Source organism: Pseudochaenichthys georgianus, chromosome 1 (genome assembly GCF_902827115.2).
Source record: "Pseudochaenichthys georgianus chromosome 1, fPseGeo1.2, whole genome shotgun sequence".
NCBI lineage: Eukaryota > Metazoa > Chordata > Actinopteri > Perciformes > Channichthyidae > Pseudochaenichthys > Pseudochaenichthys georgianus.
In genome coordinates, this window is record NC_047503.1 from 46,082,842 (window position 1) to 46,105,569 (window position 22,728).

At 41.9% G+C, this 22,728-nt stretch overlaps 1 protein-coding gene across 1 annotated transcript; it reads right to left on the minus strand.

Annotated features, from left to right (window-relative positions):
• Nucleotides 1–3,006: 3,006 nt before the first annotated feature.
• Nucleotides 3,007–22,722, minus strand: LOC117451104 (metal transporter CNNM1-like). Its single transcript, XM_034089222.2, has 7 exons — nt 22,636–22,722; nt 22,461–22,551; nt 20,881–21,026; nt 17,891–18,182; nt 16,171–16,275; nt 11,502–11,606; nt 3,007–7,881 (listed from the first exon to the last, which is right to left on the minus strand). Exons 2-7 carry the CDS (start codon nt 22,468–22,470, stop codon nt 7,823–7,825), a joined length of 717 nt encoding a protein of 238 aa, XP_033945113.1. The 5' UTR covers nt 22,471–22,551; nt 22,636–22,722; the 3' UTR covers nt 3,007–7,822.
• Between the last annotated feature and the right edge of the window lie 6 nt (nt 22,723–22,728).

The window sequence follows — 22,728 nt, forward strand, 5'->3', positions numbered from 1 at the left end:
TTTATACAGTAAATCCAGGAGGCATGCTCTCCCCCCTCTCCCTCCTCTGCCCCCTCCGCCTTTTACATTAGCCAATGAGATGATTTAGAAAGTGCCCCTCCCTCTGAGATGGATCTATCACGAAGCCAGGATCTTTAACTCTCCCAAGATAAGGTTTCTCTTTGTAAGATTGAACTAAACAAATCAAATATGTTGAGATCATTATAAACACAAACGCTGCTCTTACAAAATACATTCATCAGATGTAAAGATCCATAATATTGGCAAAAAGAAAGTGATATTTAATTAGGATGGAAGAAAAGAGAGAAAGCTAATGGAGATATAAAGTCGTCTGACTGATAAAGTGTTATTGACCTATTTCAAACCTTTATTTATACAGATGAATCCCATTGAGATCATTGATCTCTTTCCAAGGGAGACCTGCTCAAGTAGTTCCACATGAAACATAAAAGCATAAACAGAACAACAAAAGGACATCATACAGCATCCTTTACATAATTATCCACATGAACAGGTACCAACAGCTTCTGATTGAGTAGCATCCAACCAAGCTTTAAAAACATTTAGTGGCACCAGATTGTTCAGTTTCCATTTAATTTGCAGACTGTTCCAAGACAGAGGAGCTGCGCATCTAAAAGCTGTCTTCCCTAAGACAGTCCTAGCAGTTGGCACATTTAATAAAACCACAGCATTCGATCTCAGGCAGGAGCCACTTACAATTCTCCGAGAGATCAGGGAGCAGATATAAGATGGAAGTTTCCCTCGCATGGCTTTGTATATAAAAATGTACCAGTGACTGAGCCTCCGTACGGTTAGTGAAAGCAAACCAGCCCTTGCATACAGGGTACAGTGATGGGTTAATGCTTTACAGTTTGTCACAAATCTCAGTGCGCTGTGATACGCAGCATCTAACCTGACCAGGCAATGGGCAGGTGCATTCATATAGACCAGATCCCCAGAGTCCAGCACAGGTCAAAGGTCACAGAGCCTTTTCCTGGCCTCAAGCGAGAAGCAGGACTTGTTTCTGAAAAAGAAACCTAGCCTAACCCTCAGTTTTTTTAGCAGGTTATTGACATGAAGTTTAAAAGGGAGACAATCATCAAGCCAGAAACCCAGGTATTTGTAACAGGTAACCACTTCAATTTTTTTTCCTTGCGTAGTTACAATATCTAAAACAGGCTCTGGTGTCTTTTTAGCTTTTGAAAAGAGCATTACCTTGGTTTTATCCACATTTAAAATGAGCTTTAGTTCAGAGAGCTGAGTCTGAATAGTGTTAAAAACAGCCTCCTGAATGGAGGGACCTGCACAGCACATCACAGTATCATCCGCATAAAAATGTAAAGTAGCTTCATCCACATTTTCACCTAAACTGTTGATGTACATGGAGAATAAAAGTGGTCCTAAAACAGAACCTTGAGGTACACCATTAGCAATGTTTAACCACTCAGAAGACAGTCCATCAAAGTGAACACATTGGGACCTTTCAGAGAGGTAGTTCACAAACCACCCACTGCATGGCTGGACATGCCTATACTGAGTAGCCTCTCTATTTAGTGGAAAGCCAGTCAGAATAATCCATATATTCCTGAGTGAAGTGACCTGCTGCCTGCATGGCTTTAACATGTTATTTTGGAGCGTCACCTGCATTAACAATTGTGCGGCATTTGGGTCAAAGAAACCGATCTTACATTTTAACTTAAAGGGGACCTATCATGCAAAATTGATTTATTTTATACATCAACATGTGCCCCCGGTGTGTCAGGGAACTCCCGCAGCGTCAGAAAATAAACCCCTCTCTCTTTTCATCCGTACCCTAATCTCTAAAAACGGGGAACAACGGAGCTGATCTAGATTTGCGTCCGATATGACGTCATATCTGAAATGTGGACCCACAGCCCAATCAGAAACGTTGCTATCAGAAACAATGCCCGACTGTTTTGGACGTAATATGGTCGGTGTTTACATTAGCATCGCTAACACTCAGAGCTAACCTGTACTGGAGAGCATGTGTGTGAAGAAGCAGGAAGTAGAAAGGAACTCACCTTGTGGTATAACCGGCAAGAGAGAAAGCCTTTGAGCTCCAGACTGTTTCAGAAATAATCTGTACTGCTAAATCTTATATTGGCTACCTAGCTTACTTCGTCTTCTTCATCAGCCAGCATCCTTGGTATCTGTTGCTCACGGAGTTGATTCTCGCTAAGTAGCCAATATAAGGCTTCGCAATCTTGCCAAATAGTGAGCCTGTGTTGATGTATGAAAACTATGTTAGCACTGGTTTACAAATGGTTCTTAATGATTAATAAAGTGTTTACAACCTAATTATAAACCCTTTATGAACCCTGAATGAAGGGTAGTCTTATTGTATAGTGGTACCGATCTTTTTTAACCCCCTCATGTTCTGGATCAATTTGACCTATTGGTACCAAAGGGTTGAACATTTAAGACAAGAAATGCATCCTGACTTTGTTATATATATTAGATTTAAAAAAACAAAACAATTCAGTGATGTTTTAATTGTTTTACTTTATTATTTGCCCCTTTTGTTTGTTTGTTTGTTTGTTCACCATGTAAAGTGGCCTTGGGTCCATTGAAAGGCGCTATACAAATGTAATCTATCATTATCATTATTATTATAGGAAAGCTCTGAAGAAACAACATACCGCTCTTGAGTGCAGGTGACCCGCCAATGCAGCAGGTTATTTCATGTGGAAACTATATTGATTATTCTGACTGGCTTTTAATAAATAAGGTCAATAACACTTTCTATATCGGTCAGACCTGAGACTTCCTCCCTCCTCTTCCTCCTCTTCCTCATCCTCCTCCCCCTCTGTGCTGCATTGCCACAAATCTGATCCTGCACTCTCACTCAGAGCCACGCCCGTCCCTTTAACGCCGTGTAGACAGAAACAAAGTCCTGTTTGCTGCAGCTCCTGGGACACAGTGCACATACAGAGAGAGAAGTGAAGCATTCTGGGTAGAAAGACCCTAACCCACTGCAACCATAACAACCTTCAATCTGCTTTTATTTACAATACATTTCCTGAGACAAAGTGCAAGTGATATTATATTGTATTTCACCAGTGTGGACAATTATCAGACACAAATCATCACACTATCATTTTACGGGGATTATCAGTGTAGAAAAAAAACGATAATAGAAATACAAATTTAAAGCACGAGGCATTAAATCCAGAAAATCAAAAGGTGTATCCGCTCCTGTTGTTTGCCGTGTCCATGCTGTAAGGATTTCCAAGGAGCATATATTTTAATAACAGCCACTATAATATAAAAAAATATTCTTTAATGCAGTAGTTCTCCCTTAATCGTCCAAAAATGTTTAAGATTATTCATTAGGCGCATTCACACTGCGGTACTTTTCACACAAAGGTTCATGCGAACTTAGTTCATGGTCGCGTTCACACCAAAAAGAGCCGGTACAAAAAGTAGTTCATGCGAACCTTTTTACCCCCTCGAAAGTCCCTGCTAGAGATCAGGGACTTTCGAGCGGCTCTTTTTTGAGAAAAGAGCTATATTTCTGATTGGCTGGCGGATTGCAAACCACGCCCCGTAAAACTCCCAAAAAGTTTTGTGAAGCCGCCATTTTAATTATCCTGGCATTAGCATTATTAGCATTAGCATTAGCCCAGCGCAGAAACGCAGAGAGACTAACTTATGGCAACACAAAATAAAACATGGGAGCGGTGGAGATGAGGAGGTGTCGGCGTTCTGGCGATTTACTCGGAAGGCTTCAGTAGAAGCTGCTGGGACTCCCAGCAGCTTCTACTGAAGCCTTCCCCAGCTCCGGGGACTTTGGGCGGCAGTATACGCCGTTCGCATGAACCTTTGTGGGACAAGTACCGCAGTGTGAATGCGGCTATTGGGAAGAAATAGATGAACACATTAGTCTAAATAAACCTTCAGCTCAGTGTTGAATGTTGTTCCTTTTTCTGTACAGAATTAATAAGTAAATTAGAGACATTTAAGCCACAATGGAGCTTTTTCACATCTGTCAAGCATCAAATTAAGCCATGACAGAGAGGGAAATGTCATGGTACAAGGACCCTTAATGTTAAACAATTCAATATAATTCAGCCATTATTAAAACACGTTTAAACATGTGCTTTTCCTAGTGTAAAATGTCTTAGATTTCCTTTGTGAAAATGTCTCGTTTGAGGCCGATTTGGTCTAAATGCGCCCAAAACACTTCGAATCGTAGAAACTCGCTACAGCTTCAGAAACTATGCAAATATAAAAACACAAATGTGCCAAAACACATGCAGATTTTCAAATATATTGACGCGTATGAGACAGCCAACAGAGTAGTCTAGTTTTTCGGTTCTGCACTGTTTTTATTAAAAGCTTAATTTGCATGTGTTTTGGCACAATTGGCATTTAATATATGCATCGTTTTTTAAGCCCAATGGAAGAGTTTTGGGCCGTTTGCACCTGTGGGCCAACGTCTATTAAAGGTCCCATGCCATGCTTTTCCGGTTATTAACCGTCTCCTTGTGTCTTATGCATCACAAACCCTCACAGTACACCCTGTGGCGAGTAAAACTCTAACACTTCGAACCGGAGCCGAGACATTGGGCGCATACACAAAATATCTTTGTTAAAATGTCAAAATATGGCATCGAGGAGGTCTGCACTCTCTAATATACAGTAATAAGTTAAATAAAAACTCTACAGACTCTCGTTCATTGTTTTCCCCCACAGTCTGCAGTGCTCTTCACATATACATTGCATTAAGTGTTTTCAGTATTGCAGTTATACCAAACATGTGCAGCAATAATACAAGAGGAGACAAGTTTGGTATAAAAAGGATTCAACCCCAATGTAAAGCACTACCCCTTCTATTGGACTCTTGTTAGCATTAAATCATGCTGCAAAAACGTTGCTGTTAAGGCTTGGATTGCATTTGAAGAGTAAACCCATAATATATATAAATAACCCCTTCAATGCACATTCAAATTCATGCAGCAGGAGGGCAAAGGGAATATATACTTAAATGAATCTTAATTATTCTGGATAGTACATCTTTAAACTTTTCTTTCACTTTCTTTGATTTTAGTTTCAAATGTGGTGATCAAATAGCTCAAATCAAACGTAACAAAAGAAACACGATTATGATAGTGTTGTGTCAAGCTTAACCTAGTTTTCTACATTGTCAACATACAACCCAGTCTCACGGCATTTCGTGCTATAGTCACGAAATTAATTTATTGATTTGTGTTCACCGTCACGATTTTCGATTTTAAAAGCAATGCATTTCTATTGGTAGTGTGTTTCGTGCCTGCACCACGTCTTTTTGTCCGGTCGGGTCTTGGAATACCAGAAGCTGTGTCGTTCATAAAAACATTTTCTTACTCAATATCTTACCCTAAGCCTAACCCTTTTATTTTGAATTGTATAATGTCGGAGTTTTTTTGCCGTCTGCGAGGAAAATAAATGTCTCAGAGCCTCAGAAAACTGACATCTGTATTTTTTGTCATCTGTTTTTCCTTCTAATTTGTTATTATTTGGTGCAGGCACAAAACAAACTACCAATACAAATACATTGCTTCTAAAATCGTTCTGTGTCAGAATACTGAAATCTGTTTTTCCTTCTAATTTGTTATTATTTACATTGCTTTTAAAATCGTTCTGTGTGACACGAAAAAAATAGCAAAATCGTGTTGGTGAACACAAATCAAAAGATTAATTTCGTGACTATAACACGAAATGCCGTGAGACTGTGTTGCAACATACATGGTGGTAGATGATGGAGAACCTGATAGTGAGGATACAATAGTATGATATGTGTGTCCAGTTTAGTTTAGTTTAGATGCTGGCTTCATAAATCCAATAAAACAAAGGCTATGAAGTCGCCACAGTCAGAAGGCCACTTTCATTTCACCTCTGATAATAAAAAAACCCAGATAAATCAGTAATTATTAATATGGATCTACAGGGCTTAGCTAGGGGGAAGTATTTAAAGAGGTTCAGTGGCTGCACATCGTGTGATGAATACAACTGAAATGTAACAAAAGTCTGACGGAAGATTAAAACAGGAATCAGTATTCAGGCCGGCATCTTTTATCTGTCTTTATCTGCGACACAGTCTGATGGCCCTCTGAGGTCCAGAGAGAAAGAGGAATACTTTTTTATGAGGGGAATGACATTGCTATCTTCAAAAGAGAAAGCTAAGATAATGGGAATGATGGGTGAGTTCTGGATATGTGAAGGCGTTATATTGACGACTTTCTCCATGAAGAATAAGCAAAAACTGAAGAAAGAAAAACAACAAACAAACAACTAAACAAATCCAATGTGATCATAACAATTTGGACAATCACTTTACTTCAGATCACAGAGTTAGCATTTCAGCACTTCCTGTTCCCTCGTCACAAAGTCAATCGTTTTTAGTAATTAAATACCCCACTGGGAAATAAAAAAATGGCGGTTGTGTCTAAATGAATCTACTTAACGTCTTTACTCGCAACATTAGCCACCTTTAGCTTAGCGGTGGTGACGGAGTCATGTGACCGTGCTGTAGTTCCTTTATAGCCCAACATTAGCCTCCTTTAGCTTAGCGGTGATGACGTGAAGTCATGTGACCGTGCTGTAGTTCCTTTATAGCCCAACATTAGCCTCCTTTAGCTTAGCGGTGATGACGTGAAGTCATGTGACCGTGCTGTAGTTCCTTTATAGCCCAACATTAGCCGCCTTTAGCTTAGCGGTGATGACGTGAAGTCATGTGACCGTGCTGTAGTTCCTTTATAGCCCAACATTAGCCACCTTTAGTTTAGCGGTGGTGACCTGAAGTCATGTGGCCGTGCTGTAGTTCCTTTATAGCCCAACATTAGCCACCTTTAGTTTAGCGGTGGTGACCTGAAGTCATGTGACCGTGCTGTAGTTCCTTTATAGCCCAACATTAGCCACCTTTAGCTTAGCTGTGGTGACGTGAAGTCATGTGACCGTGCTGTAGTTCCTTTATAGCCCAACATTAGCCACCTTTAGCTTAGCGGTGGTGACGTGAAGTCATGTGACCGTGCTGTAGTTCCTTTATAGCCCAACATTAGCCTTCTTTAGCTTAGCGTGGTGACGTGAAGTCATGTGACCATGCTGTAGTTCCTTTATAGCCTAAAGTTAGCTTTTTACTTCAAGAATCATAAAGTGGTGTTAATATTTGAAGATTATCCTCATAAATGTTTCTTTGACACAGATTATTTTCTCAAATCCCATTGGCTTTTTGTCGAGGGAACCAGGGAGATGCTGTCTTCCGGGTCAACTTACACAAATATATAATCAGTGCACCACTCTAGCAGATAAAAAAGCAAATTAAAAGCATGAACACAATGCACTTTACTTTTGTTGAGTGATGAGAAGCAGTATGTACAAAAACATCAACATCTTTGGTGTCTTTCATCCGTTTCCTGTGTACAATTATTCCCTTTAGCTTCATTAGAGAGGTGATTGCATGAGGAGGGTATATAGTGTATAAAAACTATTATCTTTCTACAAACATTATACATTCAAAGTCATTCCTTTATATACAAGCATGAAAAACCTGTGAAGAAGCTTCAGTTCGATGCATATTGCCAAAGATGCGACCCCCGTCTGTTTTGATTAAAATGGTTTCTTCCATCCATGTGTTCAGTACATTCCTGCTGATGGACCACTTCATCTCCTACAGTGGGGGTGTGTGTTTTCAGATAAAACTCTGATAGCTGTAGTTTACCAACCACATCGTCTTTACAAACATCTTAAAGAACCATCAGGAGACGGTGGAGTTCACACACACACTCACACACTCTCTCTGCTAGGTTTTCACCAGCAGCTGTTATGAAATGTCCTCTGGTGTCTTTTCTCCTTCCCGGGATTTTTTCCTCTTCCTGTGGCCTGAAATAGACGAGACAGGTTAAACATTTAAAATTAAAACTTTTAGGTTTACGAGAAATATAAATACACACAAACAAAGTAGAATACATATTTGACAAATTACTGAAATAAAACGTGTCCAGTATAACATGAATTGATCCACTTATTATTGTTTTAATTTAATAACTTAATTAACTTAAAGGGGACCTATCATGCAAAATTGCACTTTTGTACGTCTTTTATACATGAATATGTATAAAGCGCTGGAGATGCTGTAGTACATATGCCAGGCCTGTAAGTGGCGCTGTAGTCTGCCACAAAAGCAGAATCAGCCCTTGCAAAAACAAGGCTGGAAAAGAGCAAATAGAGCGAAATGAGGAATGGCTAAAATGCATGATCTGTTTGGTATTTTGACCCTACAATATATTATTCAAATATAGCATGATAGGTCCAATTTAATGTATTATTTATAAATTAATTTAGCCATTAATACATTTTTTATTGATGTGTTTATTAATTAATTTTTTATTTGTTTATGTTTTTCTTTTCTTTTCTTTAAATATGTTTATTTGACATTAATACACATTTCTTTGCATGCGTCAGAGTTTGGAATGCTGACACAGCATTCCAACAATCTGTTATGCTACGCACGAAATTCTTTATTATTCCGCCAGGTTATTTTGCGCTGCTTCTTCTCCCACATTGAAAATCGCAGAAACTCCGTTCACAGATCAAAACGTTCAGCTCGGTCGGGAATCAATGGCTATTACTTTTATCATTCATAACTTTCATAATTCCAGAGATACATCCCATAATACATCCCATTTTTAACATGGAAGTCAATGGAGAACTCTTCAGACTTCAACAATCTTCATGCAACTTCAACTGCTAACTGCTCCTTCTTCAACTGCTATCTGCTCCTTCATACTTTCACTCAGAAACCTCATTCCAACTTTAAAATGTTACTCATCTTTCTGACATTATTCATATAATACAACTTTTAAATCTGATTCTTAATTTTAGAGATATTAAACATTGTTCAGACCTTGGTAAAGAGGCCTTCTTCAGATTTTAGAGTGCGTGATGTCACAGCTAGAGCTGGACAGATTTAATTTTGCCTTCATATTTTCTTTTATACCTGCCATAATTCCCAAACCCTATATTCCTGAGACACACATTTTCATGGCAAACGTAGGAAAACATCTCGTAGCTTGAAAGATAAAAAAGAATATAGCAAAAATAATTAAACAAAATGCCTCTTGAGGGCATGAAGTGACAAAAACTTTCAACATGTCTCCATTAAACCCCATTGTAATTTCAGCCTCACCTTTCCCCACCACAGCAGCCGCACACCTTTAGTTAAACTGCCAAAAAGGCCACATTATTAACCCGAAAGTACACAAAAAGTACACTTCAGATGCTCAAGGTCCTTGAGATGTTTCACGCTTTAAAATTTCACCGATATCTGTTACGGTTCTTCAACAAAACGTTCACATGTAACAGGTTTATCTATCATTCAGAACAATGAAAATGCTCTCCTCTCACTGATCACCATGGAAACCTCTGATCTCTGGACACGTCATTAGCTCAAATATAAACACCTGTGTCATGGAACACGATGATGGCATAACTCCAATTGACATAATTAGAGCAGCAGACTAATGACGTGGTCACTGGAGTTTAACAGACTGTCTCAGCCTATTCTTTTCTGTCTAATGGAAACTTCATACTGACTTCAACATGTTCCACATATTTTAGACATTATATGCTTTTAGTTCTAAAGTTTTCAGTTCAAATATTCTGCTGCTTTTTCATGCATTTAGACTTTTATTTTCTTGTTCTTTTTTCACATTCAAGTCCCCTCTATTCATGAACCCTTTAAAGTACTCAGCCACACCACTTATATACCAGGTGCGACTGTTGCTATGTGTGTTAATCTTTCAAATACAAGGTTGCTTGTTTGATTCAAGCTCTTGTAGTCAATATGTCAAGTTATTTATCCCTAACATTTTATCAGCTAACTAATGACACAAACTCAGAGGATCTTTATAAATGTTTTAATTATTGCACTTCTTTAAACATGACTCTTATAAATCACTTTTAAAACCAGCGATGCACTACAGTGTCAGCTTTTCTAAAATAGAAACTTCAATGTTCACATCTTTCTAAATTATTCTACTTTTCAATGACCTACAAATAATCTTAATAATAATAATAATCCCATTTTCAATCTTCCAACTGTTCATTTTTTTGGTCAATTAACAAACCTGTTACAAATGTTGTTCAACAAATTTGAGCCTTTGCCACATTTATTTGATCACCATGGAAACCTTTGATCTCTGGACACCTCGTTAGCTCAAATATAAACACCTGTGTCATGGAACACGATGATGTAATAACTCCAACTGACATGCTCAGAGCAGCAGACTTCAGATAATGGTTAATGGTCCTGCCCTCAACAGCTCTACGTCAATTATGGGGTGTCATCATATGCCGTTTCCATGGAAGCGTTTCCATGGAGAACAATGGTGAGGGATGCGTATCCCTCGCCATAAAACACGATGTCGCTGTAAATTCAATGGACACGGTCCGATCGTCCCCCAAACTTCGCTTGTATATCACCGGTCCATGCCTCAACAGCTCTACATCAAATCCGACATCTCACCATATGCTGTTTCCATGGAAACGCATCCCTCGCCATAAAACACGATGTTGTCGTAATGCCTATGAAAAAGGTCAAAACAGCACCACACTTCAGATAATGGTTAACGGTCCAGCCCTCAACAGCTCTACGTCAATTATGGGGTTTCATCATATGCCGTTTCCATGGAAACGCATCCCTTGCCATAAAAGAAGATGTCGCTATAACTCCTATGAAAATGTTCAAAAAGTGCTCAAACTTCATATGTGTGCTAACAGTCTAGCCGTGAAGACATCTACGGGACAGTTTTGAGATTTCTTCAAATGTCGTTGCCATAGCAACACAATGCTCGCCTTGAAACAAGGTTTTCTCATAACTTCAGTGAAAATACTCCAAATGGCCCAGAACTTCACAGGTTTGGTAACGATGCAGCCATCAACGCATCTAAGCGTAGTATGGAATGTCATCAAATGCCGTTGGCATGGCGACAGATCATTCACCATCAAGTTAGTTCAAAAGTTTGCAGTTTAAATATTCTGCTGCTTTTCCAAGCCTTTTTACTTTATTTTCTTCTCTCATCACACATTCAAGCCCCCAGTGTTCATGTATCCTTTCAATCTAAAGTCTTCACTTTCTTCTTACACATTACATTTCAGCGTCAGCTTTTCAGCATAAAGCATTCCCACTAGCAATTTCTTCAGGAATTGCATTCTCTAATTTACATCTGTAGTCTCTTCAAAGATGTAAAGAGGTTAACGTTTAAAGTTTAGAGCTGTGCTTTGCATCACTGGCAGGGTGATTAGTTATATAAACTATTATAAACTAGGCTTTCCATCAATAGAGAGAAAAACTGGAACTCTTTCAGACACTTCATGAGAATACTAAGCAGGCGAGAGCTGAGACTAATGTATGTTTAATCAGGAGGGGGAGCTGACATTGTGAGGCATAGAAAAGGTTGTGAATAGGTGTGTGTGTGTGTGGGTGTGTGTGTGTCACTCACTGAGTTTGAGCAGGAGTTTCTTGCCCAGTGTGTCCTCTGAGCCGCTCAGAGACAGACTGCTGATGAAAGGAGATGTGTCCGTTTCTATGGCTACACAGGCCATGTCTGAAGGGGGCGAGAGAGAGAGAGAGAGAGAGAGAGAGAGAGAGAGAGAGAGAGAGAGAGAGAGAGAGAGAGAGAGAGAGAGAGAGAGAGAGAGAGAGAGAGACATAATGAGGTCTTTAAAACAGAGTCTTCCCCAACATATCAGGTTGTTTGTCAGCATTTTGTAGTGACCTTGAGCAAAATACTTGACCCCCAATTTTTCCCCTAGGTATGTAAGTTGCCGAAAGAGGACATAATATACTCATTTTCAGGTGTATATCAGTATGTAGTGTCTCTACTTTAAAGAGTCCCCTCCTGCTGATGTTCAGGTGTATATCAGTATGTAGTGTCTCTACTTTAAAGAGTCCTCTCCTGCTGATGTTCAGGTGTATATCAGTATGTAGTGTCTCTACTTTAAAGAGTCCTCTCCTGCTGATGTTCAGGTATATATCAGTATGTAGTGTCTCTACTTTAAAGAGTCCTCTCCTGCTGATGTTCAGGTGTATATCAGTATGTAGTGTCTCTACTTTAAAGAGTCCTCTCCTGCTGATGTTCAGGTGTATATCAGTATGTAGTGTCTCTACTTTAAAGAGTCCTCTCCTGCTGATGTTCAGGTGTATATCAGTATGTAGTGTCTCTACTTTAAAGAGTCCTCTCCTGCTGATGTTCAGGTATATATCAGTATGTAGTGTCTCTACTTTAAAGAGTCCTCTCCTGCTGATGTTCAGGTGTATATCAGTATGTAGTGTCTCTACTTTAAAGAGTCCTCTCCTGCTGATGTTCAGGTGTATATCAGTATGTAGTGTCTCTACTTTAAAGAGTCCTCTCCTGCTGATGTTCAGGTGTATATCAGTATGTAGTGTCTCTACTTTAAAGAGTCCTCTCCTGCTGATGTTCAGGTATATATCAGTATGTAGTGTCTCTACTTTAAAGAGTCCTCTCCTGCTGATGTTCAGGTGTATATCAGTATGTAGTGTCTCTACTTTAAAGAGTCCTCTCCTGCTGATGTTCAGGTGTATATCAGTATGTAGTGTCTCTACTTTAAAGAGTCCTCTCCTGCTGATGTTCAGGTGTATATCAGTATGTAGTGTCTCTACTTTAAAGAGTCCTCTCCTGCTGATGTGCAGGTGTATATCAGTATGTAGTGTCTCTACTTTAAAGAGTCCTCTCCTGCTGATGTTCAGGTGTATATCAGTATGTAGTGTCTCTACTTTAAAGAGTCCTCTCCTGCTGATGTTCAGGTGTATATCAGTATGTAGTGTCTCTACTTTAAAGAGTCCTCTCCTGCTGATGTTCAGGTGTATATCAGTATGTAGTGTCTCTACTTTAAAGAGTCCTCTCCTGCTGATGTTCAGGTGTATATCAGTATGTAGTGTCTCTACTTTAAAGAGTCCTCTCCTGCTGATGTTCAGGTGTATATCAGTACGTAGTGTCTCTACTTTAAAGAGTCCTCTCCTGCTGATGTTCAGGTGTATATCAGTACGTAGTGTCTCTACTTTAAAGAGTCCTCTCCTGCTGATGTTCAGGTGTATATCAGTACGTAGTGTCTCTACTTTAAAGAGTCCTCTCCTGCTGATGTTCAGGTGTATATCAGTATGTAGTGTCTCTACTTTAAAGAGTCCTCTCCTGCTGATGTTCAGGTGTATATCAGTATGTAGTGTCTCTACTTTAAAGAGTCCTCTCCTGCTGATGTTCAGGTGTATATCAGTACGTAGTGTCTCTACTTTAAAGAGTCCTCTCCTGCTGATGTTCAGGTGTATATCAGTACTGTAGTGTCTCTACTTTAAAGAGTCCTCTCCTGCTGATGTTCAGGTGTATATCAGTATGTAGTGTCTCTACTTTAAAGAGTCCTCTCCTGCTGATGTTCAGGTGTATATCAGTATGTAGTGTCTCTACTTTAAAGAGTCCTCTCCTGCTGATGTTCAGGTGTATATCAGTACGTAGTGTCTCTACTTTAAAGAGTCCTCTCCTGCTGATGTTCAGGTGTATATCAGTACGTAGTGTCTCTACTTTAAAGAGTCCTCTCCTGCTGATGTTCAGGTGTATACAGTATGTAGTGTCTCTACTTTAAAGAGTCCTCTCCTGCTGATGTTCAGGTGTATATCAGTATGTAGTGTCTCTACTTTAAAGAGTCCTCTCCTGCTGATGTTCAGGTGTATATCAGTATGTAGTGTCTCTACTTTAAAGAGTCCTCTCCTGCTGATGTTCAGGTGTATATCAGTATGTAGTGTCTCTACTTTAAAGAGTCCTCTCCTGCTGATGTTCAGGTATATATCAGTATGTAGTGTCTCTACTTTAAAGAGTCCTCTCCTGCTGATGTTCAGGTGTATATCAGTATGTAGTGTCTCTACTTTAAAGAGTCCTCTCCTGCTGATGTTCAGGTGTATATCAGTATGTAGTGTCTCTACTTTAAAGAGTCCTCTCCTGCTGATGTTCAGGTGTATATCAGTATGTAGTCTCTCTACTTTAAAGAGTCCTCTCCTGCTGATGTTCAGGTGTATATCAGTATGTAGTGTCTCTACTTTAAAGAGTCCTCTCCTGCTGATGTGCAGGTGTATATCAGTATGTAGTGTCTCTACTTTAAAGAGTCCTCTCCTGCTGATGTTCAGGTGTATATCAGTATGTAGTCTCTCTACTTTAAAGAGTCCTCTCCTGCTGATGTTCAGGTGTATATCAGTATGTAGTGTCTCTACTTTAAAGAGTCCTCTCCTGCTGATGTGCAGGTGTATATCAGTATGTAGTGTCTCTACTTTAAAGAGTCCTCTCCTGCTGATGTTCAGGTGTATATCAGTATGTAGTGTCTCTACTTTAAAGAGTCCTCTCCTGCTGATGTTCAGGTGTATATCAGTACGTAGTGTCTCTACTTGAAAGAGTCCTCTCCTGCTGATGTTCAGGTGTATATCAGTACGTAGTGTCTCTACTTTAAAGAGTCCTCTCCTGCTGATGTTCAGGTGTATATCAGTACGTAGTGTCTCTACTTTAAAGAGTCCTCTCCTGCTGATGTTCAGGTGTATACTGTATGTAGTGTCTCTACTTTAAAGAGTCCTCTCCTGCTGATGTTCAGGTGTATATCAGTACGTAGTGTCTCTACTTTAAAGAGTCCTCTCCTGCTGATGTTCAGGTGTATATCAGTATGTAGTGTCTCTACTTTAAAGAGTCCTCTCCTGCTGATGTTCAGGTGTATATCAGTATGTAGTGTCTCTACTTTAAAGAGTCCTCTCCTGCTGATGTTCAGGTGTATATCAGTATGTAGTGTCTCTACTTTAAAGAGTCCTCTCCTGCTGATGTTCAGGTGTATATCAGTACGTAGTGTCTCTACTTTAAAGAGTCCTCTCCTGCTGATGTTCAGGTGTATATCAGTACGTAGTGTCTCTACTTTAAAGAGTCCTCTCCTGCTGATGTTCAGGTGTATACAGTATGTAGTGTCTCTACTTTAAAGAGTCCTCTCCTGCTGATGTTCAGGTGTATATCAGTACGTAGTGTCTCTACTTTAAAGAGTCCTCTCCTGCTGATGTTCAGGTGTATATCAGTATGTAGTGTCTCTACTTTAAAGAGTCCTCTCCTGCTGATGTTCAGGTGTATACAGTATGTAGCGTCTCTACTTTAAAGAGTCCTCTCCTGCTGATGTTCAGGTGTATATCAGTACGTAGTGTCTCTACTTTAAAGAGTCCTCTCCTGCTGATGTTCAGGTGTATATCAGTACGTAGTGTCTCTACTTTAAAGAGTCCTCTCCTGCTGATGTTCAGGTGTATATCAGTACGTAGTGTCTCTACTTTAAAGAGTCCTCTCCTGCTGATGTTCAGGTGTATATCAGTACGTAGTGTCTCTACTTTAAAGAGTCCTCTCCTGCTGATGTTCAGGTGTATATCAGTACGTAGTGTCTCTACTTTAAAGAGTCCTCTCCTGCTGATGTTCAGGTGTATATCAGTACGTAGTGTCTCTACTTTAAAGAGTCCTCTCCTGCTGATGTTCAGGTGTATATCAGTACGTAGTGTCTCTACTTTAAAGAGTCCTCTCCTGCTGATGTTCAGGTGTATATCAGTACGTAGTGTCTCTACTTTAAAGAGTCCTCTCCTGCTGATGTTCAGGTGTATATCAGTACGTAGTGTCTCTACTTTAAAGAGTCCTCTCCTGCTGATGTTCAGGTGTATATCAGTACGTAGTGTCTCTACTTTAAAGAGTCCTCTCCTGCTGATGTTCAGGTGTATATCAGTACGTAGTGTCTCTACTTTAAAGAGTCCTCTCCTGCTGATGTTCAGGTGTATATCAGTATGTAGTGTCTCTACATGTCTTCATGCTTTAATGTTCAAAAAGCTCTTTATTGTTCTCATACTGCCTGTGCTGCAGCACTTCTTTTCACCCTCTGTCTGAAACCAGAGCCCAGTCTGCTCTGATCGGTTAGCTGTCTGGCTCTGTTCTGATTGGTCAACCGCTTAGAGATGTCCCGCCCCTTAGTATATCACGTACAATGTGTTAAGGCGCTAGCTAATAGGAGCAGGAGTGTGACAAAGTGATGGTCACGATGTTCTGGTTTCTGGGAAAACCCCAAAAGCATAACATGGCTTTTAACATGCAGCGACTGTACCATCGTGTGCGTCCGCCTCAGATCGGTCCTCCCTGATGTACGGGATCTCGTCCATCCTGAGGAACACTGAATCACTGGGACTCTTCTGACCGTCCGACTTGCTTCCTGCAGCAGAGACACACACATTAACACACACATTAACACACACATACACACACATTAACACACACATAAACACACACATTAACACACACATTAACACACACACATAAACACACACATAAACACACACATGAACACACACATGAACACACACAGTAACACACACACACAGAAGCACACACACACACACACACACACACACACACACACACACACACACACACACACACACACACACACACACATCACACACACACACACACACACACACACACACACACACACACACACACACACACCACACACACACACACACACACCACACACACACACACACCACACACACACACACACACACACACACACACACACACACACACACACCACACACACACACACACACACACACACACACACACACACACACACACACACACACACCACACCACACACACACACACACACACACACAGACAGACAGACAGACAGATCGAAATAACGTTTCCCACAATCCCGAATACAAAAACAAAGATATATAAATATATATATACACAATCATTGAACTGGTCGTAAATAATTTAATTTAAAGCCAAGAATCAAATGAATAAATCAAGACAACAGTTTATTTTTGTAAACCAATAACTTTCTGCACACACATTTAAATCCAACTTTTCTTCACAACATCTTAAAACGAGTGACGATATAACCGCGTTTAAATGACAAGGGGTATACACAGACGCTCTACAAATAAATACAATCAGGCATCAACAAACCTGCACATGTTTCCACACACACACACACACACACACACACACACACACACACACACACACACACACACACACACACACACACACACACACACACACACACACACACACACACACACACACACACACACACACACACACACACACACACACACACACACACACACACACACACACACACACACACACACACACACACACACACACACACACACACACGACTTGCTGCAGCACTTTAAAGTAATTAAGCTTCAGTGCTATAAATGTTTATGTTCTCCCCCAGCGGTGCATTCAAGTACAAATTAAAGTGCGCAGTAAAAGTAATGCCGAGGCCTGCTGCAGTGCATTAGCACACATAGAGGAGTCAGCATTTGTATAGTCGATGCAGTCAAATGTAAATATGTTTTATTTAGTGCTTGTGAAATAACAGGTTTATATTTTTTAACACCTCTTTCAAATATCTTGTTTACATATTGTTTGTTTTCTATTATTACCGCTACGTAGTCCGTTTCACGATGAGGCGAAATGTCATGTGTGCAATGTCAAGACACATTCCCCTATGAAGACAATCCATGTTGTATATTGTATTAAACCTCGAGTATATCCCTCCACAGATGGCCCTAGCTAAACAATCTCAACAGTGCTCGCTTAATATCCCTCCCTAGAACATTTCAAATGTAACTTCCCCCACAATTCAACACTAATATCCCTCATATTTAAGGATTCCTAATGTCTGATGTCTGATACGATACGTAAACAAAGAAGTCCGATGGAGGCGTTTCAGGCAGGGGGGGGGGGGGGGGGGGGGGAGTGCCCCAAAAAGCATTAATAGAGGCGATGTTACTCACGGACGATGCGGTTCTTCTCGTTCAGCAGCGAGGTGGAGGGTGTGACGCCGGACTGCTGCCCTCTGGCCCTCGCTGAGCTGGGTCTGTAGTGCTCCCTGGGGGGGGGCATGAGGGTGGAGGGGGGGGGCATCAGGGTGGAGGAGGGGGTGCTGCTGCTGTGATCTCGAGGCCCAGCAGGAGGTCCTGGGGTCGGGGAGACGTCCTCTGCCAGGCAGGCGTCAGCATCTGGAGTCTGAGGGGAGCTGTCCATCCGAGAGGCTGTCATCGCGTTCTGGTAGTGGCTCCGGGTTATCTGACACACGGGAGCAAAGGCTCATGGGTATTTCAGTCAGACAACTCAAGTGTTTCTTGATGTTAGAACAATATCACTCGTCGCCGGCTTGGTCTTCAATCAGGATACATGTCTCTATTATCCTGCAGGAATGGAAGTAGTCACACACAGGGCTGCGTGGGACACATGGTTCCCAGAGTAGATCCTTGATATGCTTATGGGGGGTCACGGCCCGTCCACACTACAGCTTGGAGCTGGGCGTGTCTGAAGCTCGACCAACAACCAATCACATGAATCTCCCGCCCCGGACACACAAGCAGCGGTTTGATTGGCTAGAGCTTGTACTGGCATATGATTTGATTGGCTGACGCTTCCACCGAAAGCTTCAGAAGCTTCAAAAGTTGAACGCCAGGAAAGCCCCGCTCTGCTTCCCACAATGCAGTTCGGCGAAAAGTGACGTCACCCCATTGAAAGTGAACGGGCAGAAGCGTTGGAAACCGTTTTTGAAGCTGTCGAAGCTGTCGTGTGGACGGGCCGTAACAGTCAACAAGATGGAAGAATACTGGTTCAAAGCAGTATTCTGACATTAGGAAAGATGAGCTCAGGAAGCAATACACATGCCAGTCTATGCCCTTCTCTCTAGGGGCTGTGCCATCATGCCAATCTTAGGAGCAGAGCTACCATAACTCCATCACAGTGTCTCATCAGCGTCATCCATGTAGTCAGACATCCGGCTACGCGCACAGCTACACCTCGGTTATCATGTGCTCTGATAGAGAAAGAACATTCAGTATTTTCCCAACACTTGATATGTTTATTAGAAGCAGCATATAGTTTGAGTTTGGCGTCTAGGCTCGGCCTCATCACTCCACATGTACATAGAAGATGGAGTGATGATAAGATAACTATCCCCCGAGCCTACAGGTTGAAGCTGGGGTTGAAGCTGGGGGGGCAGCGAGCAGCAGCAGCGCTATCGAGGCAGCAGACCTGGCAGCTTAAGCAGAGCGGCATGTTTAGGAGAATGTGATTGGTCGGTTGTAAAAGGGACGAGGCGCGTCACGTAGACGTATCATTGGTGCTCGAGTTGACTGCCTGAACTAGCTCGCAGGCTTCGCCCCATGAGTCAGGATGTTAGGATATTAGATAAGATATTGATTAAGGCAATAGACTATGGCCCTTTCTCATTTCATCAAATCCCCCTCCTCGACTCCTCGGTCCTCCGGTAGTGACCCGGAAATGAATTTCAGCGCGCCATGTTGAAGGACATCTCATTTCTCTAAATGCACGTCGAGGACCGAGCATCGAGCATCGAGGAGGCTCTCTGGAGGAGCTATGATCGAGGATACACTGATGGGTCCTCCATGGTCCTCCACGGCTGCTTCGTGGATGCATTTCCGGCAACAGAGATGTTTCAAAGACTCGTGACGCACGGCCGGACTTATCTCAGCCAATGACAGCTCTGCATGCATCCCCTGGATATTATTTTAGAAACTGCTTTCATCGCGACGCGATGTTTACAGTGAGAACAGCTGTGAGGCCCGTGCAGAAAGCAGAGCAGTGTGTATAATATATATCACTCAGTATAACAGGCCTACTCTTTTTGCTTTAGTTTAGTAGATATCTACAAACAAAGAGTCGATATTTTTCTAAAACCATTTAGTGCTTCACAATAAAATACACCACGGCTGTAGCCTGTTTTAGGAGCTGTATGTGCGTGTGTGTGGTGTATGTGTGTGTGGTACAGTGTGTAGGTGTGTGTGGTACAGTGTGTGCGTAGATGCAGCGGACAGACAGGTCTCAGTTGGTTTGGTGTCCTCTGCTTACTTTAATACTTGTAAATAAAACTTTTGGCCCGTAATTTATTTTCCTCATTGTAGCGACCAGAGAGGGGGGGGGGATATATCCAGTCTTTGATAGTGTTACGAGTTATGAGAGTGCTCTGCTTGATTCTGAAATTGTATATATTTATATAAATATATACATATATATGTGTGTGTGTGTGCGTGTCCACATCTGTAGCCTGTTATTGTCTCATGACACCGCACTGTGAATGAATCAAAGTAAATATATAAGTCGTCATGAACACATCTGTCCCTCAGACAGAGGCTGCTGCCTCCTGTCATCATTAATGGACGTCTCTTTAAAATGACCGCTCAGAGGAGAGGAGTTCTCATTTCTCTCACCGCCTGCTGCTTCCCCTCCTCTCTCCTCGGTTCCCCTCCTCGGCTCCTCCGCTCGCATCTCCTGTGGGCGGGACTAAGTATCGAGGATAGGAGTCGAGGAGGGGAGTCGAGGAGGGGAGTTCGAGAAATGAGAAAGGGCCTATGATATTCTGCTTGCAGCTCGCGTGAAATGGCGGATACCGGAAGTACGGTGTCGCGCTCGGCCCAATACCCGTATGTGTGTGTGAAAGAAATGGGAAAGTGGATGTATTTCTATTATTACACGGCTTAGTTGAATACTCGATTCAGATTGGTCAATTTGGACATTTCAGAAGTTGTTAATACTCGATAACAGCGCTGAGCAAAATAATGACCGTGGCTGAGGTAGAGAAAGGAAAGAGGTTAAAGACAGAGCGCTACATTCTGGGTCAACCTAAAAGATACTTCATCACCGCACCACTCTATGCTCTATGCTAAGCTAATGTACGTGATGCTATCCTCAGGGTCGATAGCATCTGTGTGTGAAGGCGTCAGTTACATGCAGCAACAGCAGTTACCTTGATGACCTGCAGGGCGGTGAGCTGTCGCACAGAGTAATCCGGCAGGTAGACGTTCCCCCCGCCGCTCAGTTGGCTCCAGCTGCCTCCATTCAGCATGGTTTCAGAGCGGTCCAGACCACTGCTGCGGGAGGGGGATCTGTGCACTGCAGGGACACACACCTGTCAATCATTCACTGAGCACTTCGTCCAATCAGGAGCTGGGCTCAGGGAGGCCGCCAGAAACTCCCTTCGCCTGATGAACGATGCCTTTTATTTCTTGGCAGGGAAATGGGGTTTTAGCCTTGCTGTTTGTGCACTTACAAAACAAACACGACCGTATGTTCAGGCCAACAGAGCAGCTGTCGACAGCGTTTTTGTTCTCAAGATTATGTTATTGTTTTGCAACTACGACATCATAAAGAAATAAACTAATCTTTCTACTTGTGAGAAATTGAAAACAAGCACATTTTTGGGACATTCGGTCACTTTAGATCAGGGCGGTCCAACTCAAACACACAGTGGGCCAACACTAAGAAATGGGTACTAGTCGAGGGCCGGACTGGTTCAATGTTTATTTCAAAACGTATTGAAATGAACTTATTGCACATTTTAAACCAGGAACTAACAAAGCTTACATTATTGCCTATAAAAACAACATTAAATAATCAGTTGCATTCATTTCTCATGGCTCTCTCTGCAGCTTCTCCAGAGTCATTTCTTATGAGTACATTTCTCCTCAGGCCAACAGCAGCTTCAACAAACTATTCCCCTCAAAGAGAAACCAAACATGCCCTGCTGTCGTGAGAAAGAAAGTGCAGAAGGAAGCATCCTTTGAACTCAGTGTGCTGCTCTGGGATGCTAGCTCAGATACTTGGCGTCTCATCTCGGGTGAGAGGTCATTAATGTTTGGGGTCCGGCTCTGAGCGGAGGAGACCCTCAGGATGGAGGGAAGGTGCAATATACCGGCGGGCCAGATCTAATAGGAATTAGAAATTATCCTGCGGGCCGAAATTAAATCCACCACGGGCCTGATTTGGCCCCCGGGCCTCGAGTTTGGCACATGTGTGCTTTAGGAGCTAAATGAAGATTTTTATATTAAGTGGCCATCTTTATTTGAAACATTTCCGAACTCTTTTTGATCTCCGGTCTCCCTGTCCCTTATTTTCGTCTTTCTTCAAACTGTTATTCATTTCAAACGTCTTCACTTTCCTGAGTTTTCTCTGGTTTTGCTTTTGTACATTTCTTGTTGAATATTATGTTTACACCTTCAAGTAAAACCTCCGCTGAGGCACCAGTTAGCGCATCTGACCCTGCAGGGTTCAATGGTACCGGCGTTAAGAGTCCTTTCTGTCAGATCTGTCTTTCCTTTCCTGTCTGTGTGTTCCCTCCTACCTGTTTCCTTGATTGTGTTCACCTGGTGTCTCCTCCCTCCTCACCTGTCTCCTGGTTCCTTGATTAGTCCTGTGTGTATTTAAGTTCTGTTTTTGCTGTCTGTGTGTGTGTGTGTGTGTGTGTGTGTGTGTGTGTGTGTGTGTGTGTGTGTGTATATATATAAAGGGAAAGTGTCCCGTGAGAATGCAAAGGCGCGTGACGTCTACCTGTTGGCATGATGGAGGGAACCCCGAAGTACGAGAAAGCTCCGTTCTCAAACTTCAGCGCCTCCTTTCCGAACTCCACCTCCACTCGACCCTGGCGGTGAGACACAGAACGCGGGCCGATCAGAAACAGTCGGAGAAACAACAGCAACATGTTTCACTGCAGAATGAAAGGGACCTGCAGCACGAGCAGGAAGTGGTCCACCGGTTTGTTGCGCTGGAACAGGAAGTGATGCGGCGACCGTTTGTTCTTCTCGTTGAACTTGAGTTC

Coding starts and splice junctions, on each gene's coding strand:
- LOC117451104 (XM_034089222.2), bottom strand. Junction 16,276..17,890: donor CGAGAAGAACCGCATCGTCC/GTGAGTAACATC, acceptor TCTCTGCTGCAG/GAAGCAAGTCGGACGGTCAG. Junction 11,607..16,170: donor TGAGGCGGACGCACACGATG/GTACAGTCGCTG, acceptor CGCCCCCTTCAG/ACATGGCCTGTGTAGCCATA.